Here is a 22125-nt window from a genome sequence, read left to right on the forward strand (position 1 = left end):
TACATAAATATACACAGCACACAAACATATGTTAACAAAACATTTTATTTTGGATGCGATTAATCGTTTGACAGCATTAAAAAAAAAAAATCTTTTCAACAAAAGCAAAACTGATTGAAATGTTTTTTCACTGGAAATCGTACCTGATCCCTGGTCACCATTGACTTTCATTGTTTGGAAAAGTGTAGCTTGAACATTCTGCCCAACATTTCCTTCTATGTTCTATAGAGGAAAGTCATAAAGATTTTGAATGATGTGTTGAGAAGTTATTTTAGATGAACTTTTCCTCTTTTCTCTATAGATTATCCTGCTGGTTTGACCTCTGTGATTATCTTTGTGAGTGGTTTAGGAGAAATCAGCTTGTCTATGTTTAACAGCACCAGTCTGACCTCAGTGAACAGTCTGACTATGGCAATCCAAGGTATCACAGCAATAGGACCGCAGACCTTTGATAGGTTTCAAAACCTCAAAATACTCAATTTAGACAAAAATCATCTCTCCCAAGTCTCCTCAAACTGGTTCAGCCATCAGGTTACACTTGAGACACTCAGACTCTCAAATAATAAAATCTCTACACTGGATCATAGTTCTTTTAATGGGCTGTCAAACCTGCTCAACTTAGATTTGTCTCAGAACCAGGTTCACACTATAACCCCAAGCAGTTTTCTTGGTCTCAGTAAACTGAGGCACTTAGACCTGTCCAACAACAAACTGACACATTTGAGTACGGATGTGTTTCTTCCACTTAATGGCACAAAGATCAGCTTGGATGGAAATCCCTGGGACTGCTCCTGCTCTGTGAATGACTTTGCCAAATACCTGAGAGGTATGCATTCATTTCCATCTTGTACTTATCTAATGCTGTTGAAATATAAACTTTTGATACTCTGATAAATGCTTGCAGGTCTGCAGAATGCCTCTCTTCTGGAGAATGAGATGCTGGTGTGCTGCAATAGCCCTCCTTATTTGGAAGGTGTACCAGTATGGCAGGTACCTGAGTGTAAAACCTTCACATCCATGAGCCCTACCACTACCAGTCTTGCCACTATGAACCTGACCACTGGAGGTGCTGGCACAGGGAACCCTGCCACTGTATTAATAACCAAACCTCTTATAATTGGTCACTCGACTTTAATCATTTTTATTGGTAGGTGGAACTGATTCATGGCATTAATTCAGCCCTCAGCTGGGTAACTTTCATGTCCGGTAGCTTCCGTTGTGTATGACTAACCTTTTATTATGTAACCAGTGGTACTGTGTGCTCTGGTTCTTGTCATCTGTGTCCTTTCAGCATTGTATCACAGGAAACGAGAGAGGAGACATCTACAGACTGTAAAACCTGCTTCAGAGAAATCAGAAATGATTCGAACCAGTGAATCAACTGCAAAAAGCAATGGAGAAGAAAACAGAAAAGTGAAATCTGAAATCGCTAATAAAAAGCATATTTCCACAACAGAAGTGTTATTGACGGCAAACCAGATGGTGGCTGGAGATGAGAAGATATCACAGATTTACCAGATTTATTCATCAGGGCCATATGACACCAGAGAACCCATTAAACGTGTGAGATCTGCTGGGCCGGTCTTGTGCAGGATGGAGATGATTTCTAAACTGACAAAAGCGGATGAAGTTGGGGTAAGGAATGATGAGTATTACGATGGATGGATGATCTCAGAAAAAACAAAAGACAATGTGTCTGTTAATACTGAGGAGGTGGAGAAGTTGGAGGATGGAAAGTGCATAGCAGATGAGGAGAAAGAGGGATCCACTGAGGTTAGTAAAACCACTGACGCTCTGGAATCACATGAGGAGCTTAGAGATGAAGATACTGATGAGAGCGTTCGAGCCGGAACAAGCGTAGATAAAGACGTTCATCAGCATAGAGTGTTGAACAATGTGTTGGATCACCTGAACGAGTTGGCGGATGGAGCAGGAAGCAGTCAAGATGTTCTCCAGCTAAAACATGTCACGTCCCAGTCTGAGGAGCCTGATGAAAACCTGCCATACCTCACGATCGGTGCTGATCCAGAAAAACAGACCACTGGGGTTGATCAGAATACTGCTAAAGGAACATCTAGACCTTCAAGACCTATTCGGCGTGTACTTACCTGGCCTCCAACTGCGGCCCAGTGGAAGAAGCAGTGGGCTCAAAATCAACAAGTCCTCAATGTGTTCCCGCAACTAATATTTGTATCTGGTTGCAGGCATGAAATTAGACCATTTCCACCCAACATTTCTCCTGCAATCTTCCCAACTGCCCCACAGTTCACTGCAATAGAGTTTCTGCCTGAAATCCCATTACCAATGGAAGATGTCCGGGTCACTATTGATGAGGACACTTACAGGGCACGTCTGGAGTCATCCAATCAAAGAGTCCTGCATTTCAATGCAAATGAATGCTTCTCTAATATGTCACCAAGGGAGGATGGCAGAATTATTTCAAATGGGGAAACTTGGATGTCAGGTCTCGAGTCGAACATCTTTTCTGACTTGTCCTCCAAGAACTCGCCAATTGATGAAAGTGAAGTCTGCTCTGAATTCAGTTTTTTTAATCCATCATTTGGTGGCAGCAAGTCAAAGCCTGCTTTTCGAGAGGAAGTAAACAACAAAGATGACGTTGAGGAAATACAGAACATAAAAACAAAAGCACACAGAGTTCACCAAAGTGAGCAGGTTGCATCAGAATTGCAGAAGCCATCCAAGAGAGCAGGGAAAGCTGCACAGAGACCACGGCAAGGTCAGATGTGTGAAGGGTCTGACTCAAGAGCGCCCCCTCCGGGAGGTTCTCCAAAAGATGACAGCCTGTTGCTGGGCAATGAGTACACCTTTATAGACCTGCTACATGAGGTGGTGGAAAATCACGGGCGCTGGACCCGAGACAGGTGGAGACAAACACAAAAAAACAAAACCAAACTCAAACAGAGTCGTTAAGTACTGGAAGTATGTTTCTAAATATACAATTGATGGAAAAATTTATATTAAAAAGATTTCAAAATAATTTGTTCTTATGCTCTGTAAGGTGAAACCTGCGAAACAAACTGTAAAATATACAAAATCTAATAATGGAAACGGTATGTAAAAATGCACCTGGTATGTACAGACATTTGGATTTTTTTTACTGCATTAGTAAATAAAAATAAATAAATGTGTGAACCTATGAATCAACAGTCGAAGTATCTATTGGGAGAAAAATAATGCCACATTTCTCTGGCTGCATGCAGCATTTATTGATTTCATTCTTATATGTAGGTACAGACTTCATTTAAGAAATTGTACAAAATTTAGAAGATCGTTCAGCACAATCCAAAAACAGGAGCCAGCAAATGTAAACATGGTTCTCTGACACATTTGGCAATATTAGGACATGCATGGTCCATGTTTTTCTAAAACTACTGGAAAAAATAACACAAAGAAATTGTTGTAAATTACAACAGCTGTAATCAGCCGATCAGGTTTAAATCTCAGGGAACTAGTCAAAAATAAGGAATCTGGCAGGCGATTTTTAACATGCACATTATGCATATCCTTTCCAATTATGGCTAGAAATTTAGGAAAACATTATTTTAAAAACATTCCCAAAGCAATCTGCATGAGAAAACCATAAACAATGGACAGAATGTAAGTGACAACATCTTTACGCAAGCAAAAAACATGAAAATAGTCTGACGAGCTATACAGTATTCTGCTCAACATGTCAAGGGTTGACGTTCAATTACTACTGACAGTATTGGAGCTAAGCAGTTAATAATCTGATATGCCAGATCAGTAGAAGCAAAATAAGACAGAAAAATTCCTTAAATACGCAAAAAACATGAATACAGAATTATAAATATTTGAAACAATAGCTACAAGGATTCCCGTTTCGTTGCTTTTACTCCCATCAGTCACATTATTTCGTGCAGACAAACAGGTAAGAATGATATGAGAGGTATTCAATCTTAGCTACTTTGCACAAAGTGGACGTTCACATTTTCTGTTCAGTCAGAGATGAATACATCTGTTAAAAGAATAGAAAGAGTAAAATGAAGCAGCTTTCCATGATGGCTTTAAATGTCAGCTCCATATACTGATGGAAATGACAATGAACAATGGATTAATACAGAAGGCAAAAACTAATGTATTGTGAAATGTAAAATTTGTCATGTTTTATTTATGTAGTTTAAAGGGTTACTGTGTACTGCTCAGCAGAGCTTAGTGCAATAAAATTGGAAAATTCAAATGTATACTCTCCCTCATACTCTCTCTCTCTCTCTCTCTCTTTATTTAGATCTATAGCTATACCTTTCTGTCCTAAATGAGCAGTAACGTACATTGTGCAAACTGAAATAATAAAAATATTAAATAACCAATTATTTTTTAGAATTGCTGAATACTGTAGTAAAGAGAAAAACAAAGAAAACGTATTAGCTTTGAGGCAAAACATCTCTGATAAATGGTTACCAACAGTATGTATTACATCTAATATTTTCTCATTTATATCCCAAACAATTTCAATATTGATCTTATGTACTGTATATTACCATTTGGCATCTCTTCAAGATCCATGAAATAATTGTGACGCACCTGAAGCACATATCTGCTGGTGCAGTACAGTTCCTGTCAGTCTTAAGAAAAATCATGTGTTTGCTGTAGAATATGTTCAATTTTTTTGCTTTAAATTTGAAATTGTATGGCAATTGATCTAGCTTCCCTTCCCGGCACATGTAAACTGGCATATGATAACATTTATTGTGATAATTGGCAGCGATTTATAGTAAAACATCATGGGGTTTAATTCACACGTAATTTTCATTTTGGGATTAGCAGTTTCAAACGTAAAACCCTTTGTGCTTTGAGGACGAAATCACAACAAAATACTGTGAATACTAAGGTCACTGAGCATGTAAAGAATATGTCTCTAACTTAGGATATGTACAAATACAGCACTGATGTAAACTAATTCTGTTCAATATCATACCTGTGTCAATATCATCAATACCTTGCATGTATGACAGGGCACTATCCAGAGTTTGGGTCAGCTTACTGGCATAATAGTTGTTTTTTCCTTCTGTCCTTAGCTGCCCTCTTGAATACTGCTTTACTCTTTCTGATATATACTGCCTTATAAATCCAAAGTGCTTGGACAGCTTGTTTGGTCCAAAGTGATTCAACACCCCACACTCACACTGAGCCAAGTCTTAAAATACAAAAAGTTAATGACAAGCCACATTTAGAGAAGTCTGAAAAGTGCCACGAGATTCTATATATCCGTGTCGTAAAAAAGAGACATCTGTAAAGTGTTTCAGTAGTACAGTTCTAGCCGTTGTGCAGCTTGGGTAGTGAATGTGTTGGCACATGGGTCGTGTTGGTTGGACGTGTGTCCTGTCACTCTTCATGCAGACTGTAGCAGCTCAAGGCAGAGGAGGGAGGGTAGAGGGTTAACAAGAACTTCCTGTTCTTACAGATGGGTCTCGTCCCTGGTGTCAGGTCCATAGTCTTGTCGTAGCTTGGCACCGGCCGGAGCCCCTGGGAGATTCTCAGGGACGTGTGCCAGCGGATCAGAGCGGATGATGTAGCTACAGAAATTTGGAAAACAGGTTGAATGGTTAAAAACCAGCTGGTCAAACCGAGCACAGCATTTAAGGTGGTCAAATATCGATCTATAATGAAAGTTGGATCAGATAAATCTTAAATGTTTAAAAAAAAATTAAGTGTATAATTTCAGTGCCAGTAGCCACACCAACATTTATTTTCAAAATATAGCAATTTGTATGTTGTGTTCATATTGTAGCATAACCCTAATGTGATAGTATATAAACAGTTTAATGGTACTTATTAATGCCTTATTCTGCATGAACATATACTTGATTCCCATACCTAAACTTAACTACCTTACTAACTATTAATAAGCAGTAAACTAGGAGTTTATTGAGGCAAAAGTTAATTATTAGCGGGGTATTCCCACACCAAATACAATGCCATTGGTTGAGCCAAATGCTGATGAAGGATTGAATATTTTAGTGCAAAAGCTGTCTTGCTGCCAAATGTATTTTTATTATTAATTAAGAAAAGGATGAAGTAAAGTACCAAATAGATGTTGCAAAGGCCTGTAAATAGTATAAACCTCACACTTATTGGAAGGGCTGGCAACATGTTTGGCTTAAGAAAATGTTTTTATAATTGCATACGGTTTTATATTGTATATACAGTATTTGCCACTATTTGCAAGTATAAATGGCATCTAACACCATTAACATTAAATAAATAGCACAAATTAAGTAGGATTTAACACACTTTGCACACAAAGGCATACAGCATTTGGCAAATAAATATTTTATAAATATATTTTTTATTTACAGTTTCCTTTTCTTTGTACTACATCTACAGACTTATAAATTGTTTACTTGTCACATTTAACTGGAAAATAAGTTTCACAATATTAATAAAACTGCACAATTCCCCCTTAAAATATGCCACTTACACAATGTCGTTGAGCTCTAGAATGGTGTCCGGAGGAGGGTTTATCAGCACATATGACAATGTGTTCTGATTATCATTCATTTCATCTGCAAGAGAAAAAAAAAACAGTATCACTATGATACTTAACTCATATCAGTTCTTAATAATCTAAAACATTTATTCTGAGAAATTAGCCATAACATTTATCTCTGTTCCTTCCTTTAAATCAGAATAGAGTCAGAATAGCCAACAACAACAACAAAAAAAATACTAGAAAATATATTAAAATCAAATTTTCCACAAAATATGGAAGGCCGTTGTTGTGTAACCCCACTGTGTTTGGATTTTGTTGGCTGGGTTTCTGGGGCTTTGTTGTATTTTACCTGCTTGTAAATGACTGAGAAGTGTGAACCTTTGCAGGTCTGGAAATAAGGGACTCAAGACTGGGACAAAGTGCCTCTGCTTCTCCAAACCCACCTGTTTGAGCCACTTATAGCGCCAGGCCAGGTAAAAGAGAGAGAAGGGCTAACCGTTACTGACAGGGCATGGCTGCATTTACGGAACGCCCATGCAACCGCAAGCGCACCCCATGCGCGGACGCATGCAGACAGGGTCCGCATCCACCCACGCATTCAGTCTCTCAATCCATCCATTCATCCATCCATCCGTCTACTGCATCATAACCACAGCTGACTAAGTGAAAGTTGCTTGTTGCCATGCCAACACACAGCCCAAAGTCAGCAAACAGTAAGACCAACACACACAGATATAAGCATGCTTAGAGGATCTGTCAGGCCCACCAAGCCAAGGCTCAACCAATCAGAGTGAAGCAAAAAGCATTAGTAGTGTGGGATTGGGAGGAGTCAATAGCCAATTACACCAATGGGAAACCCGAATACTTCTCCCAGTATCACCCAATTAAAAATCATAAAAAAAAACTGTAAATCAGGTCAAGCAGACTTACAAGTGTACGCCTAAATACCTGCTCTAGATGGACCATTCCGACAAAGACTGAATGCTTTCTACTCCACTCTGTCCAAACATCTTGGAATCAAAAGCCCTCGCTCATCATGTCTTATATCAATGCTCAGATGCCAGTGAGTACCTGCAGTACTCTCTGTCATGTAAGTACCCTCTTCAGTTTGTACCAGAGGAGAAAAAGACAACTACATCACTAATTTAACTATAAAATTAGACTTCATTATTTCAGCAACAGGTCAGCACTGCTGTTAAATGATGTTGTTCAGGAGCATGTTTTTGCAAATATACTAATATAAAATCTTAGGAGTGATACTGCTGATTAGGTAAAAAAAAAACACTGAATAAATAATAACATCAAATAAATACTGCATTCACATAAAAAATGTAATAAAAGTGGCTATGTAGAAAATACAAAGTCTACATATACTGTATTTGGAGTCTTTATCCATAATTGTATTAAATTCATTGTAAAATGCTATACATTTTGCATTTATGTACAGTATAAGTATGGAATAAGGTTCAGTCATCACTGTGGAACAAATCCTGTTTTTTTGCAATAACGACTGGCTGACTGTGCATTATAACGATTATTACACCGTTATATATATATAAAAAAAATTGGATGTGAAATATTAATTTGAATTGAAATGACTCAAATGGGACAACATTAAGTTTAATAGCTCAGTGGTCATTATATAAGACTGCTGAATGCTGCAGTTGACCAATCAAAATCAAGTATTCCAGTGAGCTGTGTAATAATGAATTATACATAAATGCAAATTTGAGTATAATGATTTCAGTTGGCTTTACAGATAAGCACAGAGGCTGTTCCACCATGTTTCTAAATCCCACTCTTTTGTCCAGCGTCATTATGATGTCAATGGCCAGCAGTTTCCTGCGGTCTGTTTTTAAGATAAGAGGAAAGCTCACTGAACATCGACTCGCCTAATGATGATGTCATCTGGAAAAAATGTTGTAAAGGGAGAACTGCAGGCAGCAGACTTTAGACATTTCCATGTACTTCAATTTAGGAATCAGTTACATAAAAAATACAAAACTGAATTGCAGCGAATTTTCAATGTGATCGAAAATAAAATAATAAAGGCCTGTTAAAGGAATAGTTTACCCACAACTGCACATTTGTTGAAAATGTACTCCGCTTCAGGCTATCCAAGATGTAGAGGAGTTTGCTTCTTCATCAGAACAGATTTGGAGAAATCCAACATTAACACGTTTTATACCAGTGCTTCTGGCCAACATATCAGTCCATAATCCAGAATAACACTTTCTCCAGTGAAAAACTCCAACCTCTGTTGCCCTCTGACAACAAAATCCATTGACATATTGTTAAGAACAATTTTTGCTTGTAAACAGTGATTGATCTGCGCACATTCCACTCCCGATTCAGACAAGATGGCTTATTCACTGGAGAAAGCAATATTACAAATAGAGCACTCATATTTTAGCAGGAAGCTTTTCACTTCACAAGACATTAATTGATGAACTGGAATGCTTGTGGATTATTGGGATGTTTTTATCAGCTGTTTGACTCTCATTCTGACGGCACCCATTCACTGGTGAACAAATGACGGTCTGAGGGGGAGTACATTTTCAGCAATTTTTTATGTTTTGGTCTGAACTATTCCTTTTTATACTACAGGACCAGTGATGTTGGGTGGATTTACCTTGCAGATATCCCAGATTTACTCGGTTCATCACATCACTTGCTGTTAAATTAGCTACGTCCTCTACAGCGTGCGGAGAAAAGGCCGAGGTGAAAAGAGATGAGAAAGAAAAGGTCAAGCAAGCAGCAGAGAAAGCAGCACTTTTTAAAGAGAAAGATCAAGAAAGTGTCATCATGCAAAAAAAAAAAACACATTCTCAAAATACTTTATTACGACTCCTAAGGTTTTTATTTGTCATAGTTATTTTAAAATGTCATCAATAACAGAACACTATGCTTTACATCTAATTTTTAAAAGATAAAATGCTTAAATGTCTGTGTATGATGAGACAGGAAGTAGTTTTAACATGAAAAAATAAATTTCATCTTCAGTTTTCAACAGTATTTCTCAGGGCGGACTAGTGAAAAGTAGAGAATGATTTTTTTTGCAACAGTGAGGATAGAAAGTGAATAGAATAAACAACAATGCAAAAGTCAATGGCGATCTATCCTTCAACAATAAAAGATATTCATTATGACACAATGAACCCACCTTTTATAATACAGGAAATGTTTCTTCTTCTACAATACATCTACAATACACAGTGAAGTCCAAAGGTTTGAGAGTATTAAGAAATCTTTGTTTATCTCTGGAAATATGTTTCGGGACACTGGTAAATAAATAAATAAATATCAATAAAATGAAATAAATAAATAGTATGATGCAAAATTAAGATAAAAATGTAAGATTCTACATGTTTTCTGTATCACCAAACATATAAAGAAATAAATGTGTAATTATGTGACTCTTCATACAGAAGGTCAGATGTTCTTGCTTCCTCTGAAGTTCAAGATGTTGTTTGTATCATCTCAGATCATACTGGAGAGCTTTGACCCAAACTTGTGGAGTTCATGCAGCTTGAACAATTTAAGATAATCATTAAAAATTTAACTCTACTCAAAGCAGTATGTCAGTTACATAATTTGAATGTAAAGATGGTTTAGAATTAAAAAATAATACATAATATAAGTACCTTTGGACCCCCGTGTAGATCTAAAAAACAACAAAAACAACAACAACAACAAAACCATTACATAGTGGCATGTAACCTATATTTAGTTTCTCTTTAACCTGCCATTTTCCTGTGACCCCTGATAAAAGACGTTTCAGATGAATAATTATTGATGCAGGGGACACAAGGGGACACTATTCTATGATTTACAAAGAGAAACACTGTGAAAACTGATCTCCAGCATAGTACATTTATAATAACGCACTATAGCAAAAAGACATCAATGTAAAGGGTTCTTTAGCTTCAGTATTTTCGTAGGTACTAACAGAAATACTCACTTCCCCTTGTCAAACTCACCATATCCCACAGTGGGCAGCCCTAAGTGCTTCATGCGGTTCTTCACCAGCTCTGACAGCTCCTGTCTCTCTGAGCGTCGGTACAGGTTCATGCGCTGTTGACTGATGCGTTCAGCTCGACTGGGTATTTTGGTGTTTTTTCTGCTCAGCCGTCTCGCCCACTGCATGCTCTTCTTCCGCAGAAGTGGGTGCTCTGATTGGTCGCTCCCTGTGGAGTTTCTGTGGGCGGTTTTCTCTTTCCAGGATTCCCTGCGGTCGCGCGGGTCCTCACTGTCCTCCACAGACACCTGAGATTGCTCAGCATGGAAACAGGTTGTCATAGGTTAACTGTGTTTAAGTAGCATAAATGTTGTTCTTTTGAACTTTCTATTCAGCAAAAGGACCCTAAAAAAATGTATCACAGTTTGCCCCATTATGGATTTTTGAAAATGAGCTTTCATGCAGTGTGTAACACAGCTCTTAAGTGAATGAAAACATCCTGCAAAGTTTTAATTCTGAAAGTGCACCATTTATAAAAAGTTAGTGTCTCTCAAAAGAAAGGGTTGACTCTGAATCATTGAAACGAGTCGTTTTTAAACGAATCCCAAGCCGTTTCATGTTGATGTCAACATAAAAAGACTAAGTGGTTGGGCAATATGTTTCAAGTAAAGGCACAGTTACAGATCGTATCTGCTATGCAAGCATCTGGAGCTGGATGAACTGTTTAAAATGAGTCTATTCAGCTGAGTCTGAACTTTCTGAACTCTTCATCTCATCTTACCTCTGAGGAGGAGAACATGTGAGATTCAGTGCGGTATATCCCAATGGGAATTTCTGAGCTGGATGAACACAGCTTCTGGAAAAGTCTTCCATACGTCCGGATCCATAAGTCCTCTTCTGTTACCTTCATCTGTTTCAAAAGTGAAGGGTGAAGATTATTAAGAAACATTCAGGTCATATTTTACTAAACTAAACTAAATTCAAAAACTAGTAATGAGTAATTAGGTATAACCATTTATATCAATTAAAGTGCCCCTATTAGGGATTTTTGAAAATTACCTTTCATTTAGTGTGTAACACAACTCTAAGTGAATGAAAAAAAAAAAAAAGCGAAATGTGACTGGGCTAGTTTTTGGCTAGTTTTGAACAGCAATTGGGTAGGTTTCGTGAAATCCTGACAACCCTGCAAGTTCCTGTGGTTAGCATCAGGTAGAGAAGACGCTATGAGGGTAAATCCAAGTTGTTTTTAAGTGGCAAAGGATGAGGCTGTGAAAAATCAATGGTTAAAGTTCATTTCAGTTTTTTGACCTTGCATGCATGTCAACCTGTTGTTGGGGACTCCCAAAACCTAATTATGAACCTTTCATAACCCATAATAGGAGCACTTTAAATATTAATAATTTGTAATAAAGAAAATCAAGCGAGAAAAAAAAAATCACCCATATTGCCCATCATATCACATTCAACTAAGCCTTTAAAACATGATGATATTTGTACACCATCTGCTTCATTTAAACACCACAGATTTGTGGGTGGACAAGGTCAAATAACCAGCTTTATGCATTTTAACTGAAACAATGGCTTGCATAATGTTTGCAAAAAAAAAAAGGCATGCAATGATTCCAGACGTACTGGCTGCTGATGTTGTGTGGGTGTGTTTCTGTTTGTGAGCACACTTACAGCACAGAGGTAGCCGGAGCCCGGGGTGGAGTCTAGACCGAGCAGGAGTCTTGCAATGAGAATCATATAGTCCTTCACAAAAGACTAGAGGATAAACACAAACTGCATAAAAGCACACAGATGATATCCAGACCTCACAATCAATAAAGACTCAGTCACTCAAGTGCCTGAGGGGAGCAAAACAGGATCACAGTCTACTGCAAATGCCACTCAAGGTACTCTGATTCAAATCCACAGAAAGATTAAAATCTGCCTTTAGTTTTGAGCATCAAATGTGTGGAGGAACAAAAAATACACTACACACACACACACATACACAGCAGCCCTCCTTTTGAAGACCCCCAACTTAAAAAACAAAACAAATATGCCAAATATATACTGTAAATACATACACTAATGTTCACAAGTTTGGGGTAGATGATTATTATTTTTTTTAACTTAAGAAACATCAAGCAGCACATATCAGCAATTGGTTTTAACGCTGATATGTTTGAAATTTTTTCAGGATTATTTAATGAAAATACATATATTTTTTAACTCTTTAAGAGGTTTCTTGTTTTCATCAAGGCTGTATTTATTTGATCAAAATACTGTAAAAACTGTAATTTCATGAGATAATATATATATATATATATATATATATTCAGCTTAGACCTCTCTCTCTCTCTCTCTCTCTCTCTCTCTCTATATATATATATAAAATGTAATTTCTTTCATGTGATGTCAAAGCTGAATGTAAAGGCATCATTACCAGTCTTCAGTGCCACATGATCCCTCAGAAATCAATTTTAGTTTGCAGATTAACAGTTCTACTCTGCAAACTGAAATTTGATGAGTTATTAGATGAATAGGTCAAAAGAACAGCATTTATTTTAAATAGAAATCATGTTATTGTCATAATTTTCCTAGCTGAATAATAGCATTCAATAATTAAAAAAAATAAAAACGTACTAACCCCCCAAATGTTTTGAACAGTAGTGTACTGAATATAATATATATTAATAGATATCCGAGTGTCACAAGGTGGCGCCAAAAGTTTCATATCTTGGTAGAGTATTAGCAGAAGGTGCATCTGATCTATTACTCACCTGGTAAAGGAGAGTATCCAGCATACTGATACTGAACACTCTGCCTGCAGCGAATGGGAGGCGGAACATGAATGCCAGATTGGAGCCCTTATCTCTCTCTATCTGGAGGAAAGGGAAAAAGATCACGACAAAAGATTGATGGCTCTTTCCACTGCTGATGATTCAGAGATCATGAGACCATCTGGCAATCACTCAGAAAGATTCAGAATGAAAGTTATTTCATATCCTAGAAAGTCTGAAATGTAGTAGGCTAATGTTATGCCTGGTTAGAGTAGTTAAACTGTTTACTTGCAAGGAGGAAATAATTATAAATTATTATTGGAGTCCAAAAGTCTGAAACGCAAAATTGAATTTAAACTTGAAAAAATAAAAGAAAAACCAAACAAAAAATTATTTAGATTATTTATTATTATTTCTGTCCTATTTGTAGATCATGTGATATAAGGTTTTACACAAACTAATGGAGTCCATGGGTGTTGAATCATTCTCAAATTCATTCTTTTTTATTCAACTTTACACACCGTTATCATCAATATATTTTACAATGACTGAAATAATCAATTCTAAAAATGCAAAACATCTCAGACTTTTGGACCTAGATAATAAGAGAAATGGTGAGGATGTTAAGAAGACACCTTCTCAAGTTTGGAGAGAGCCAAGGAGTAGCAGTCTTTGGCACGAAACTGCATGAATCTCATATTAGAAGGATGGGTTAGCTCAGTGATTATGCTGAGACTTGGAAACAACCTAGAATAGGACACAACAACAGGAAAACAAGGACGAGAATGAAGTCGTGCAGGAAAAACTCGGCCAAAGTCATTAGTATCCAATGCCATTTTCAGCTAATGTAGAGAAAGACATCAGCTTGAAGACAAATGCAATCAATTTGCTGTTAGTGGATACGATGTACCTAAACATGGTCTGCACGTTGACTATGGTTTTAGCATCTGCCATGTAGTCTTCCTCTGCACTCATGGTGCTCTCCTTATCCACCACCACCAGGTTATCAGCGTAGATGATGCCACACTGCAGCAGGTTATCTAAACTATGACAGAAACCAGCACAAACGGACCATTCAGATCGGACTAAAACCCATTTGGGGTTGTGTTTGTGCAGTGAAATGTTTAAAGACCTACTTGTCAATGGTACCAGCCATGTAGTACACCATAGGGAAACAGCAGATGGCTTCGAGAAAATGATTATCAGGCCTGGAAATGGAGGGGAAGAGCAGTTTGACAATGCTAATCCACTCACAGCTGCAGTTTTAAAGTTCTTAAAAGGTCTGGCACTGGCAAACAACCTTATAAAAATGTATTCTCAGGCTAAAAGCTTGTGCAGAACACATAAGCAGGTAATTGCAAAAAGGATTTTGACACATCTCAGAGTTGCCATGGAAACTCTGAGGAAGAGTCTAATGTGATGAAAACTGTACACTATTTTGCATTACTGAAAGAAAGAATACGTGGAGCATAATGAACAACACTTTCGAAAGAGTTTAGCATTAGAGGGCAGTATAAGATATATAAGGACTCCATCTAATACATGACAGAGTGTGAACTGAGATTAGTTTTTTAAGTGGTAGAGTTGGGTTAAGCATTGCTTTCGACTGGCTTTCAAAGTCTAAAGTCATCACTATGAACAGTAACATGATGAGGCAGCTCGCTCACGGATTATCCAGCAGCAGCACGATGGGATTCAGCTCCTTCCGGGCTCGGTAATAAGCACGCAGCGGCACTATGAAGTTGTACAGGCCATTTCCCGCTGTCTCAGCAGAAACGATAATCAACTTGTTTTTGAAACCATATGCCTTGGCATCTTCAAAGCTATTGTGCTGACAACCCTGAAATCAAAAACAAGTGTTTAATGGACTGAAATAAATGATACAGATATCAGCTCTAAATTATATGTAAATGCATGCACACACAAACGTTCTTAAATGCATCATAGAATGTTGCAATAAATAATGCATGGAATACAATTATTTCAATTAAATAATGAATAACAAATTCATTATTTAATTAAGACTGTAAAATCCCTCCATATAAATATACTATAAGTCATACATAAGTCAGTAAAAACGTCACAATTTTCTCTTTCATCAAACAATGCCACAACAATTTATTAAGCTGAATCGATTTCAGTATTTAAGGGTGAATTAAGAGTTATACACTCACCTTGTCAAGTCGTAGGCAACAGAATGAGGCCTTCTGTTGCAGAAGGTGACAAAGGGTTGGGGAGCTTCCGATGTAAGGGGAGTTTGGAGGATAGCCTTTAATGCACCTTGAAAAAGAAGAAGGATTTACAATGTAACAAGTATGAGTATTAATTACAATTAATGGTTCCATTTAATGCATATACAGCACATGACTGACATCAATCAGTCTACAAAGGCTTCATATATTTTTGAAAGCATTGGATGTAAATGATCAGTAGATGGCACTGTGAAAGCACTGAAGAATCAGCAAAGCAGGGATATTCACCAATTCACTCTGCTCACAACAGACTCAGTGCTGTTCTGGAAAGAGATTTAGTCTTTATCAATAGTGTGTGTGTGTGTGTGTGTGTGTGTGTGTGAGAGAGTGTGAGAGAGAGAACCGGTCCACGTCTCCTCCGGCTCTGACTGACATACGCAAATGCTGTAATTATTCTGCAGCATGACCGCTGAAAGGCTGATAGAAACTAATACGTTTAAGGCTCATCTGATCTTCCTAAAAGCTATAAAATTTAATTCAACAATCACACTAGAGAGAGTGCACAGTTAAGAAATAACTAGAAGTCATAGAGGTAACATAAAAATTACGTTTTATTCAGCAAGGATGCATTAAATTGATGTCAGTAGAAGTGCCAGTAAAGACACTTATAACTTGATCAAATTTATATTTGACTTAAATGCTCTTCTTTGTAATTTTCCCTTCTTCAAAGAATCCTGAAAAAATGTATAACAGTTTCCACACCATTAAGAAGCACAACTGCTTTTAACACTGACAATAATAAAAATGTTTCTTAAGCAGCAAATAAGAATGATTTCTGAAGAATCATGTGACATTTTAGAGTGGAGTAATGACTGCTGAAAATTCAGCTTAGCCATCATAGCAATACATTTAATTTGATATAGTAATACTATATCTTTCTTGGTGAGCAGAAGAGACTTGTGAACAGTAGTGTAAGTGTCCAGGGTTTTCCTGATTCGATTTTCACACGATTTTGAGATTTGAAGACATTATACAGTAAATGAAAAGATGTAATTTTATTAGGCGGTTGCTGCATGTTTCTTTGTAAAATTTAAGTAACACAACTAATTTGATATTTTAAAACAAACCCCAAATCAAACAAGTTACACAAATAAAGAAATCTCCAATACAAAACAAACTAACGCTTTGTCTGTGCTCTGTCCATTTAAAATTATGAGAGGCAACCACTGGATTTTAATCATGATCCAAACACAGATGCGGCATACCAATCAGCGGCATACATGCAACATGAGTAGTTTTTAATTTAAATAAGACTGTATAATTTAGAGATTTGAAATAAAAACAGAATTGTCTGACTTTAGTTTTGTGAAACTATAGTACATTAAACATCTGAACGAAACAGCAGACGAGCTGAACGAGACGCAGATTCACTCTCTGACAGCAGGTGGCGCTCATGAAACAGCAATGATACAGTGTTTCCTGGGTTACGCTGTAAACAAAGCAGAGCTGCTTATGAACACTATATATTAATATGCATTGTTAAGAGGCAAGATGAAAAGAAATTACCACATACACTTTTCCAAAGGTAGTCAGTTCCCCTCAGAGACACATCCATATAAACTCCTACTCAAATTGTATCACGGTTTGTTTGGCATCTCAACTGATTTGAATCATAACATATTTGAATCGATTTTCAACCGGCTCACAGTTATTCATTACATCCCCAAGTAGCGCCGCTATCCACATGAGATTTAAGGCTCATGTCTTTCACATTTGCTGGCTCTTTAAAAAGTCAAAGACAAACGATTCTATCACGATTTCCCCGAGAAATCACACTGATTTTGTACTTTTAAAATGGTATTTACTCTAAGGCTGGTGCTCCTTCCTCATCCGATTGGTTGGTCTCATCTTCCGAGGGGTCACTGAGAAGATCACAAGGCAGGATTGCAGAGGAATCGGCGATCTCCAGCACAGGGGCAATGCTGGGTCTACGACTCCCAGCTCCGTTCTCTGTGGGCAGGGTCAGTTTACTGCTGTCAGCCGGGGGATCTGGGTTCTGCAGGTCAATGGCCACAGTTCCTGTAATGCACAACAAATGAGCCATGAGAGTTGAGGTTTTCCTATTTGAGCAAGCTTTGGAAAAGTGTGGTGTGAGGAAACTGATGTGTCCACCGATGAAACAATCTAAAAACTGTTGTCTGATCTGAAACGTCAATTGCTTTTGTGCTATTTTCAGTGCAATGAAAGCAGCCAAAGAAATACTGAGTGATGAACATCAATTTTTGATGACTCAGAATTTGAGGTCAATTCCAGTTCATTTCCATCAGCACAATGAATAAAATGAAAAATCTTTCCTAATTTACTAGGAAAATTTGCCTATGTATATAGTAGATGGTATAAATATTTAATTACATCACAATATTTCTTAAATGCACTGAAGTTGACCTCAACCCTGATTTATTGCTTTTTATGAATGAAGACTGATTTGCACATTTCAAATCAGTGCTTTGCAACCAAAATCTTTAAGCACCATGAAGTTTCATTTAAAAATGCTGAAGGGAAGAAAATGTTGTGAACGCATATTCGAAAATTGATCCTTTGCAAAATGGTAAAGGCTTTAAGAGCAGTCTTGAAATTAATGAACTTATTCCTTATATATAAATAATAACAGTAGAGAGTAAGCCAGGGATATTTTACACATGCAAAAGCGGTTTCAAAGCCCAATCAAGAAAAAAAATCAAAGCCTTGGGCTTTTGAGTTCCACAAAATAAGAGGAATGAAGTGGGGAGAACGGTTTCTGTAAATGTTCACATTTTACACAGACATCCACTAATGATGTCTTATGTGTCTCTAAACCACATGCTCAGACTTACCATATGAAGTAGACTGATCAACTTCAACAAAGGAAAAACAATGAAAGAAAGCATATTTTATCATGAGCATGACTTCAAACTTCTTTAATTTGATAAATTCACCCTGACAATGTTGTTTCTGAATGTTACTCTCATACCACTAACTGACATATGGCATCCATATGGAAACCAACCCTTGGGCTGCACTGATGTAAACAAATTCAAACTTGTGCTCCATTTGTTTAGGCTGTGTTATGTAACAATAACAACATCACTAATGTTTAAATCGGCCATTGTTTTCGTATTTCCGCTAGGTGCTGCTGGTGGCACAGAAATTACACAGTGCAGCTTTCAAGAAACTCATTAGGCTCATTAAGATTTCACTTCATCAGGCAGATGAACTACTATCTGTTCCCTCACCCATGCTTGCGATGATGCTCTGCACCGGGAGACGAGAGGGGGCGTCATACACACCGGTGGCCGACAGCCCTTTGCTGTGCTTCTCCTCCTGTTTGAAGATGAAGGCAGAGTTCTCCTCTTTAGTGATGTTGATGTAGTAGCAGGTGTCCGTGGCAGACATGATGTGGCGTGGGCCGGGGTTCAGAAGTATGCTCTTGTTGTCTTCTCTCTTTGTGCCGATAAGGCAGACGCCATACCTAAGGAACAGATGATTTTGGCGTGTTTAACTTGGTTTAACAGAGAAAGAAATTGCAGAGGGGTTGTGCCGGATAGACAATAGTTTGTTCCATCATATTTATTTTCCGCGTTTTTAGTGTTTCGCATTATAACCAAATCACACACACAATTCTGTTTACTTTATGAATGGCCAATCAGAGGCATTCAGATGAGTCATCGCTAAAATACCAGAGTTTTGTTGTTCAGGGCAAGTGCACACCGACTGAATCCTGCTCTCTCACGAATTGCAAACAAAGTGCAGACATATGTATGATGTAACTATAAGAGATTCATACGTCATATAGTGTATCAAATGCTAGACTGAAGTCAGCGATGATGTTCTTTGCTCATGTTCTGTAACTGCTGTTTGAATAACTGAGTTTGAATAAATAATCATGTTAAATACAAATTTAATCATATTAAAAACATTTATAACATGACCTCCCTAAGGTACTGGACAAGAAGTTGTGTACTTAATAGATTACACTAACATTAGGGCTGCGTTAAGCATTACGCTGGAATTGCTTCACTCTCTGGCAATGAAGCTAAAGTAAATAATTAAAATAATACTGTGTATCAGCGATCTCACAGGCTGACGATAGCACGATGTTGATGTGACTATGGAGCATATCGCCCAATACCAGATTGTGGTGCTAACTGATCTTTATTTGGGAGGATCTACACCCTGATGCTGCTTTGAGGATCTTGAATACATTATATTCAGTACAGTTTTATTATATACAAGTACAGAGCCAGTGAAATGCATATAGTAATAGATCACGTGAATATTATGAAGCAAAGGAAATACACATAGTAATAAAGTGCAATTGACCATTATAATGCAAATGAGATTAAGCCATAACAGGCTGAGCAAAGTAGCCAATAGAGTATGAATTACCTGATATATACACTACTGTTTAAAAGTCGCTGCTGAAAATTCAGCTTTGCATCACAGGAATATATTACATTTCAAAATAGAATAAATTTTACATTTTTAAAATTTTTATCAAATAAATGTAGCCTTGGTCAGCATAAGAAACCTTACCCATCCCAAACTTTTGAACAGAAGAGTATACAGGGTATGTGTTTTAAAGTTATCAATAAAACCGGTGTAAATTTAAAACAGCGGTGTGCAGAGTGGCAACAGTATTACAAGAAAAAAAAATGGAAAGAAAAAACTAGAAAATGAACAAAATACCAGTATGCACAGGCAGCTGACAGCTATGGATTTTTTTTATACATAACTCACTTCACATGCCTCCCAATAGTAAATTGTGCATCTCAAAGTAAATGATTCACAATCACTCACTTTTTATGTGCATGGAAGGAGGCATAAGTAAAACTCTTCCCATCATATTCGCCAAAGAACTTGCTGTCCATTAGACGAATGTGGTAAACTTCATTCCCAGAGCAACGGCCATATGTCCTCTGCCACTGTTCTGGAGACATCTGTCCCTCCCTGAAACCCCAAGCAGACAGGTCAAACACAAGCACAAAGATCACACCTCAAACCTTGTTTCATCAAATGGGGTATTACTGTTATTTTGAGAATATTTGAGAGTGTCTTTATATAAATATAAATTAATCTGAGCAAATTCAGGTGTATGCATGGTCAGCCTTCCTCTGGGAAATGATCACATGACATTTAATGGCATTGATCGGCTCTCCTCACAAATCTGCCCTGAGTAATTATTTGTGACACTTTTAATTGTTAGAGAACACAGAATTGGAAAGGTTAAGTGAGATGCCCTTATTCATTATTAAATCTTTCTTTGAGAAAACGCTTCTTTTTGATCAGTGTCAGGGAAAAAGGAAGACATCAGTACTCACTGTCCACGAGACGTGTGCACTAGGAGTGTGACCAGTGTAGAAGTGGCTGGACACACACAGTTGAGGGCCAGCATGGCATACTTGAACTCCTCCTCACACACCACATGATCTAACAAACAAAACATACCGACACATCATTTGTGTGAGAATTAATAATGTAATGTAATATAATCATGCACTGGTTGTTATGGCTTTGGTCAAATAATAATTTCATACTCATCAAATCACCCTGGATCACAACAGTAATGAACAAATATTAAATACTGATGTTCCCTTAAAAAGGAATGAATTTCAACAACATTAGATTTTCAATTAATTGAATTTCAACAGCCATCAAATGATAAAGCACCATGCACATATGAACTCCCTGATGAATTCTATAAACACTATGACACCAGTCATTTGTGAAATTTGGAGACAAAAAAAAAAGTTTCACCACACAAGTGAACTGCCCTAATCTGAGTGGTTAAAAAAATGAACATAAATCCAACTTTACCACTTTAGATCACTAATCAACATAATGTCAACTTCATCAGAACAGCTTTAACTAGAGTGGATTCTGTCATCATAGTCATTCAGCTCAAATTGGTTTCATTACATGCAGACACTTGTAACAAAAAAGGGAAACAGAACATAACTGATCAGATCTTAAAATACTGGGCATCATACACTGACTGAGGAGGATCACACACTACCAGACTTTAAAGTAAAAAAAAAAAATCACACAGAGTTTGCATCTTCTGATTTTTTGCATCAGAGTTTGGGGCCGTCAGCGATGTTTGCACGTAAAGGGGTTAAAGAGACTTGACAAATAAAACAACGTGTGTTCTAAAATCCAAACGTTTCTGACATCCTCCAACTGGATGGAATCAGAGTTAATTTTAGTTAACCTTGATATACAGTCATGGACAAAAACATCGGCACCCTTGGTAAATATGACCAAAGAAGGCTGTGAAAATTAGTCTGCATTTTAATCCTTTTTATCTTTTATTAAAAATAAAAATCACAAAAATGTATCCTTAAAATGGGGGGAAATATCATTATAAAATAAATGTTTTTCTCTAATATTGGCCACAATTAATGGCACCCTTTTATTCAATACTTTTTGAAACCTCCATTTGACAGTTTAACAGGTCTAAATTTTCTCCTATAATGTCTGATGAGGTTAGAAAAAACCTGACATGAGATCAGAGACCATTCCTTCATCCATAATCAATCCAGACCCTTTAGATTCCCAGCTCCATGTTGGTGCTTCTCCTCTTCAGTTCCCTCCTCTCATTTTCTATAAGGTTCAGGTCAGAGGACTGGAATGGCTATAGCAGAAGCTTGGTGAATTGAAGGAAGCGGAGCCTGGTTCGCAGCTCAGAGATGGTCATGT

General features: G+C 37.3%; 3 protein-coding genes across 13 annotated transcripts in view; 2 read left to right on the plus strand and 1 right to left on the minus strand.

The window, feature by feature from the left end:
- The window catches only part of camsap1b (calmodulin regulated spectrin-associated protein 1b), a 35058-nt gene extending 34648 nt beyond the window's left edge, over window positions 1-410 (plus strand). Inside the window, exon 21 of the transcript XR_003276624.1 lies at window positions 302-410. The gene's annotated coding sequence lies outside the window, so the exon portion shown is untranslated. The remainder of the gene's footprint in view (window positions 1-301) is intronic.
- LOC113049671 (uncharacterized) lies at window positions 339-3161 on the plus strand. The gene is made up of 3 exons (XM_026212219.1): window positions 339-826; window positions 905-1147; window positions 1250-3161. The coding sequence occupies exons 1-3, from the start codon at window positions 367-369 to the stop codon at window positions 2929-2931; spliced, it is 2385 nt and encodes a 794-aa protein (XP_026068004.1). The 5' UTR covers window positions 339-366; the 3' UTR covers window positions 2932-3161.
- Window positions 3162-5058: 1897 nt separating this feature from the next.
- kcnt1b (potassium sodium-activated channel subfamily T member 1b) overlaps window positions 5059-22125 on the minus strand; it is a 73376-nt gene continuing 56309 nt past the window's right edge. For 3 of the 11 annotated variants that reach the window (XM_026212207.1, XM_026212214.1, XM_026212218.1), the window contains 18 exons: window positions 20748-20856; window positions 20227-20376; window positions 18663-18898; window positions 18264-18284; window positions 17256-17469; window positions 15373-15478; window positions 14866-15038; window positions 14335-14406; window positions 14109-14243; window positions 13834-13945; window positions 13199-13300; window positions 12111-12194; window positions 11212-11340; window positions 10453-10747; window positions 9105-9167; window positions 6916-6927; window positions 6461-6545; window positions 5059-5555 (listed from right to left, as the gene is read on the minus strand). In XM_026212207.1, the coding sequence (XP_026067992.1) occupies window positions 5438-5555; window positions 6461-6545; window positions 6916-6927; window positions 9105-9167; window positions 10453-10747; window positions 11212-11340; window positions 12111-12194; window positions 13199-13300; window positions 13834-13945; window positions 14109-14243; window positions 14335-14406; window positions 14866-15038; window positions 15373-15478; window positions 17256-17469; window positions 18264-18284; window positions 18663-18898; window positions 20227-20376; window positions 20748-20856 (2216 nt within the window). In that variant the 3' untranslated portion in view covers window positions 5059-5437. Of the gene's footprint in view, window positions 5556-6460; window positions 6546-6915; window positions 6928-9104; window positions 9168-9635; window positions 9676-10116; window positions 10137-10452; window positions 10748-11211; window positions 11341-12110; window positions 12195-13198; window positions 13301-13833; window positions 13946-14108; window positions 14244-14334; window positions 14407-14865; window positions 15039-15372; window positions 15479-17255; window positions 17470-18263; window positions 18285-18662; window positions 18899-20226; window positions 20377-20747; window positions 20857-22125 lie in introns of all 11 variants that reach the window. The other 8 variants (XM_026212209.1, XM_026212208.1, XM_026212211.1 and 5 more) reach the window with 8 other exon arrangements.

The sequence above is a fragment of the Carassius auratus genome, chromosome 30 (assembly GCF_003368295.1).
Source record: "Carassius auratus strain Wakin chromosome 30, ASM336829v1, whole genome shotgun sequence".
Taxonomy (NCBI): Eukaryota; Metazoa; Chordata; class Actinopteri; order Cypriniformes; family Cyprinidae; genus Carassius; species Carassius auratus.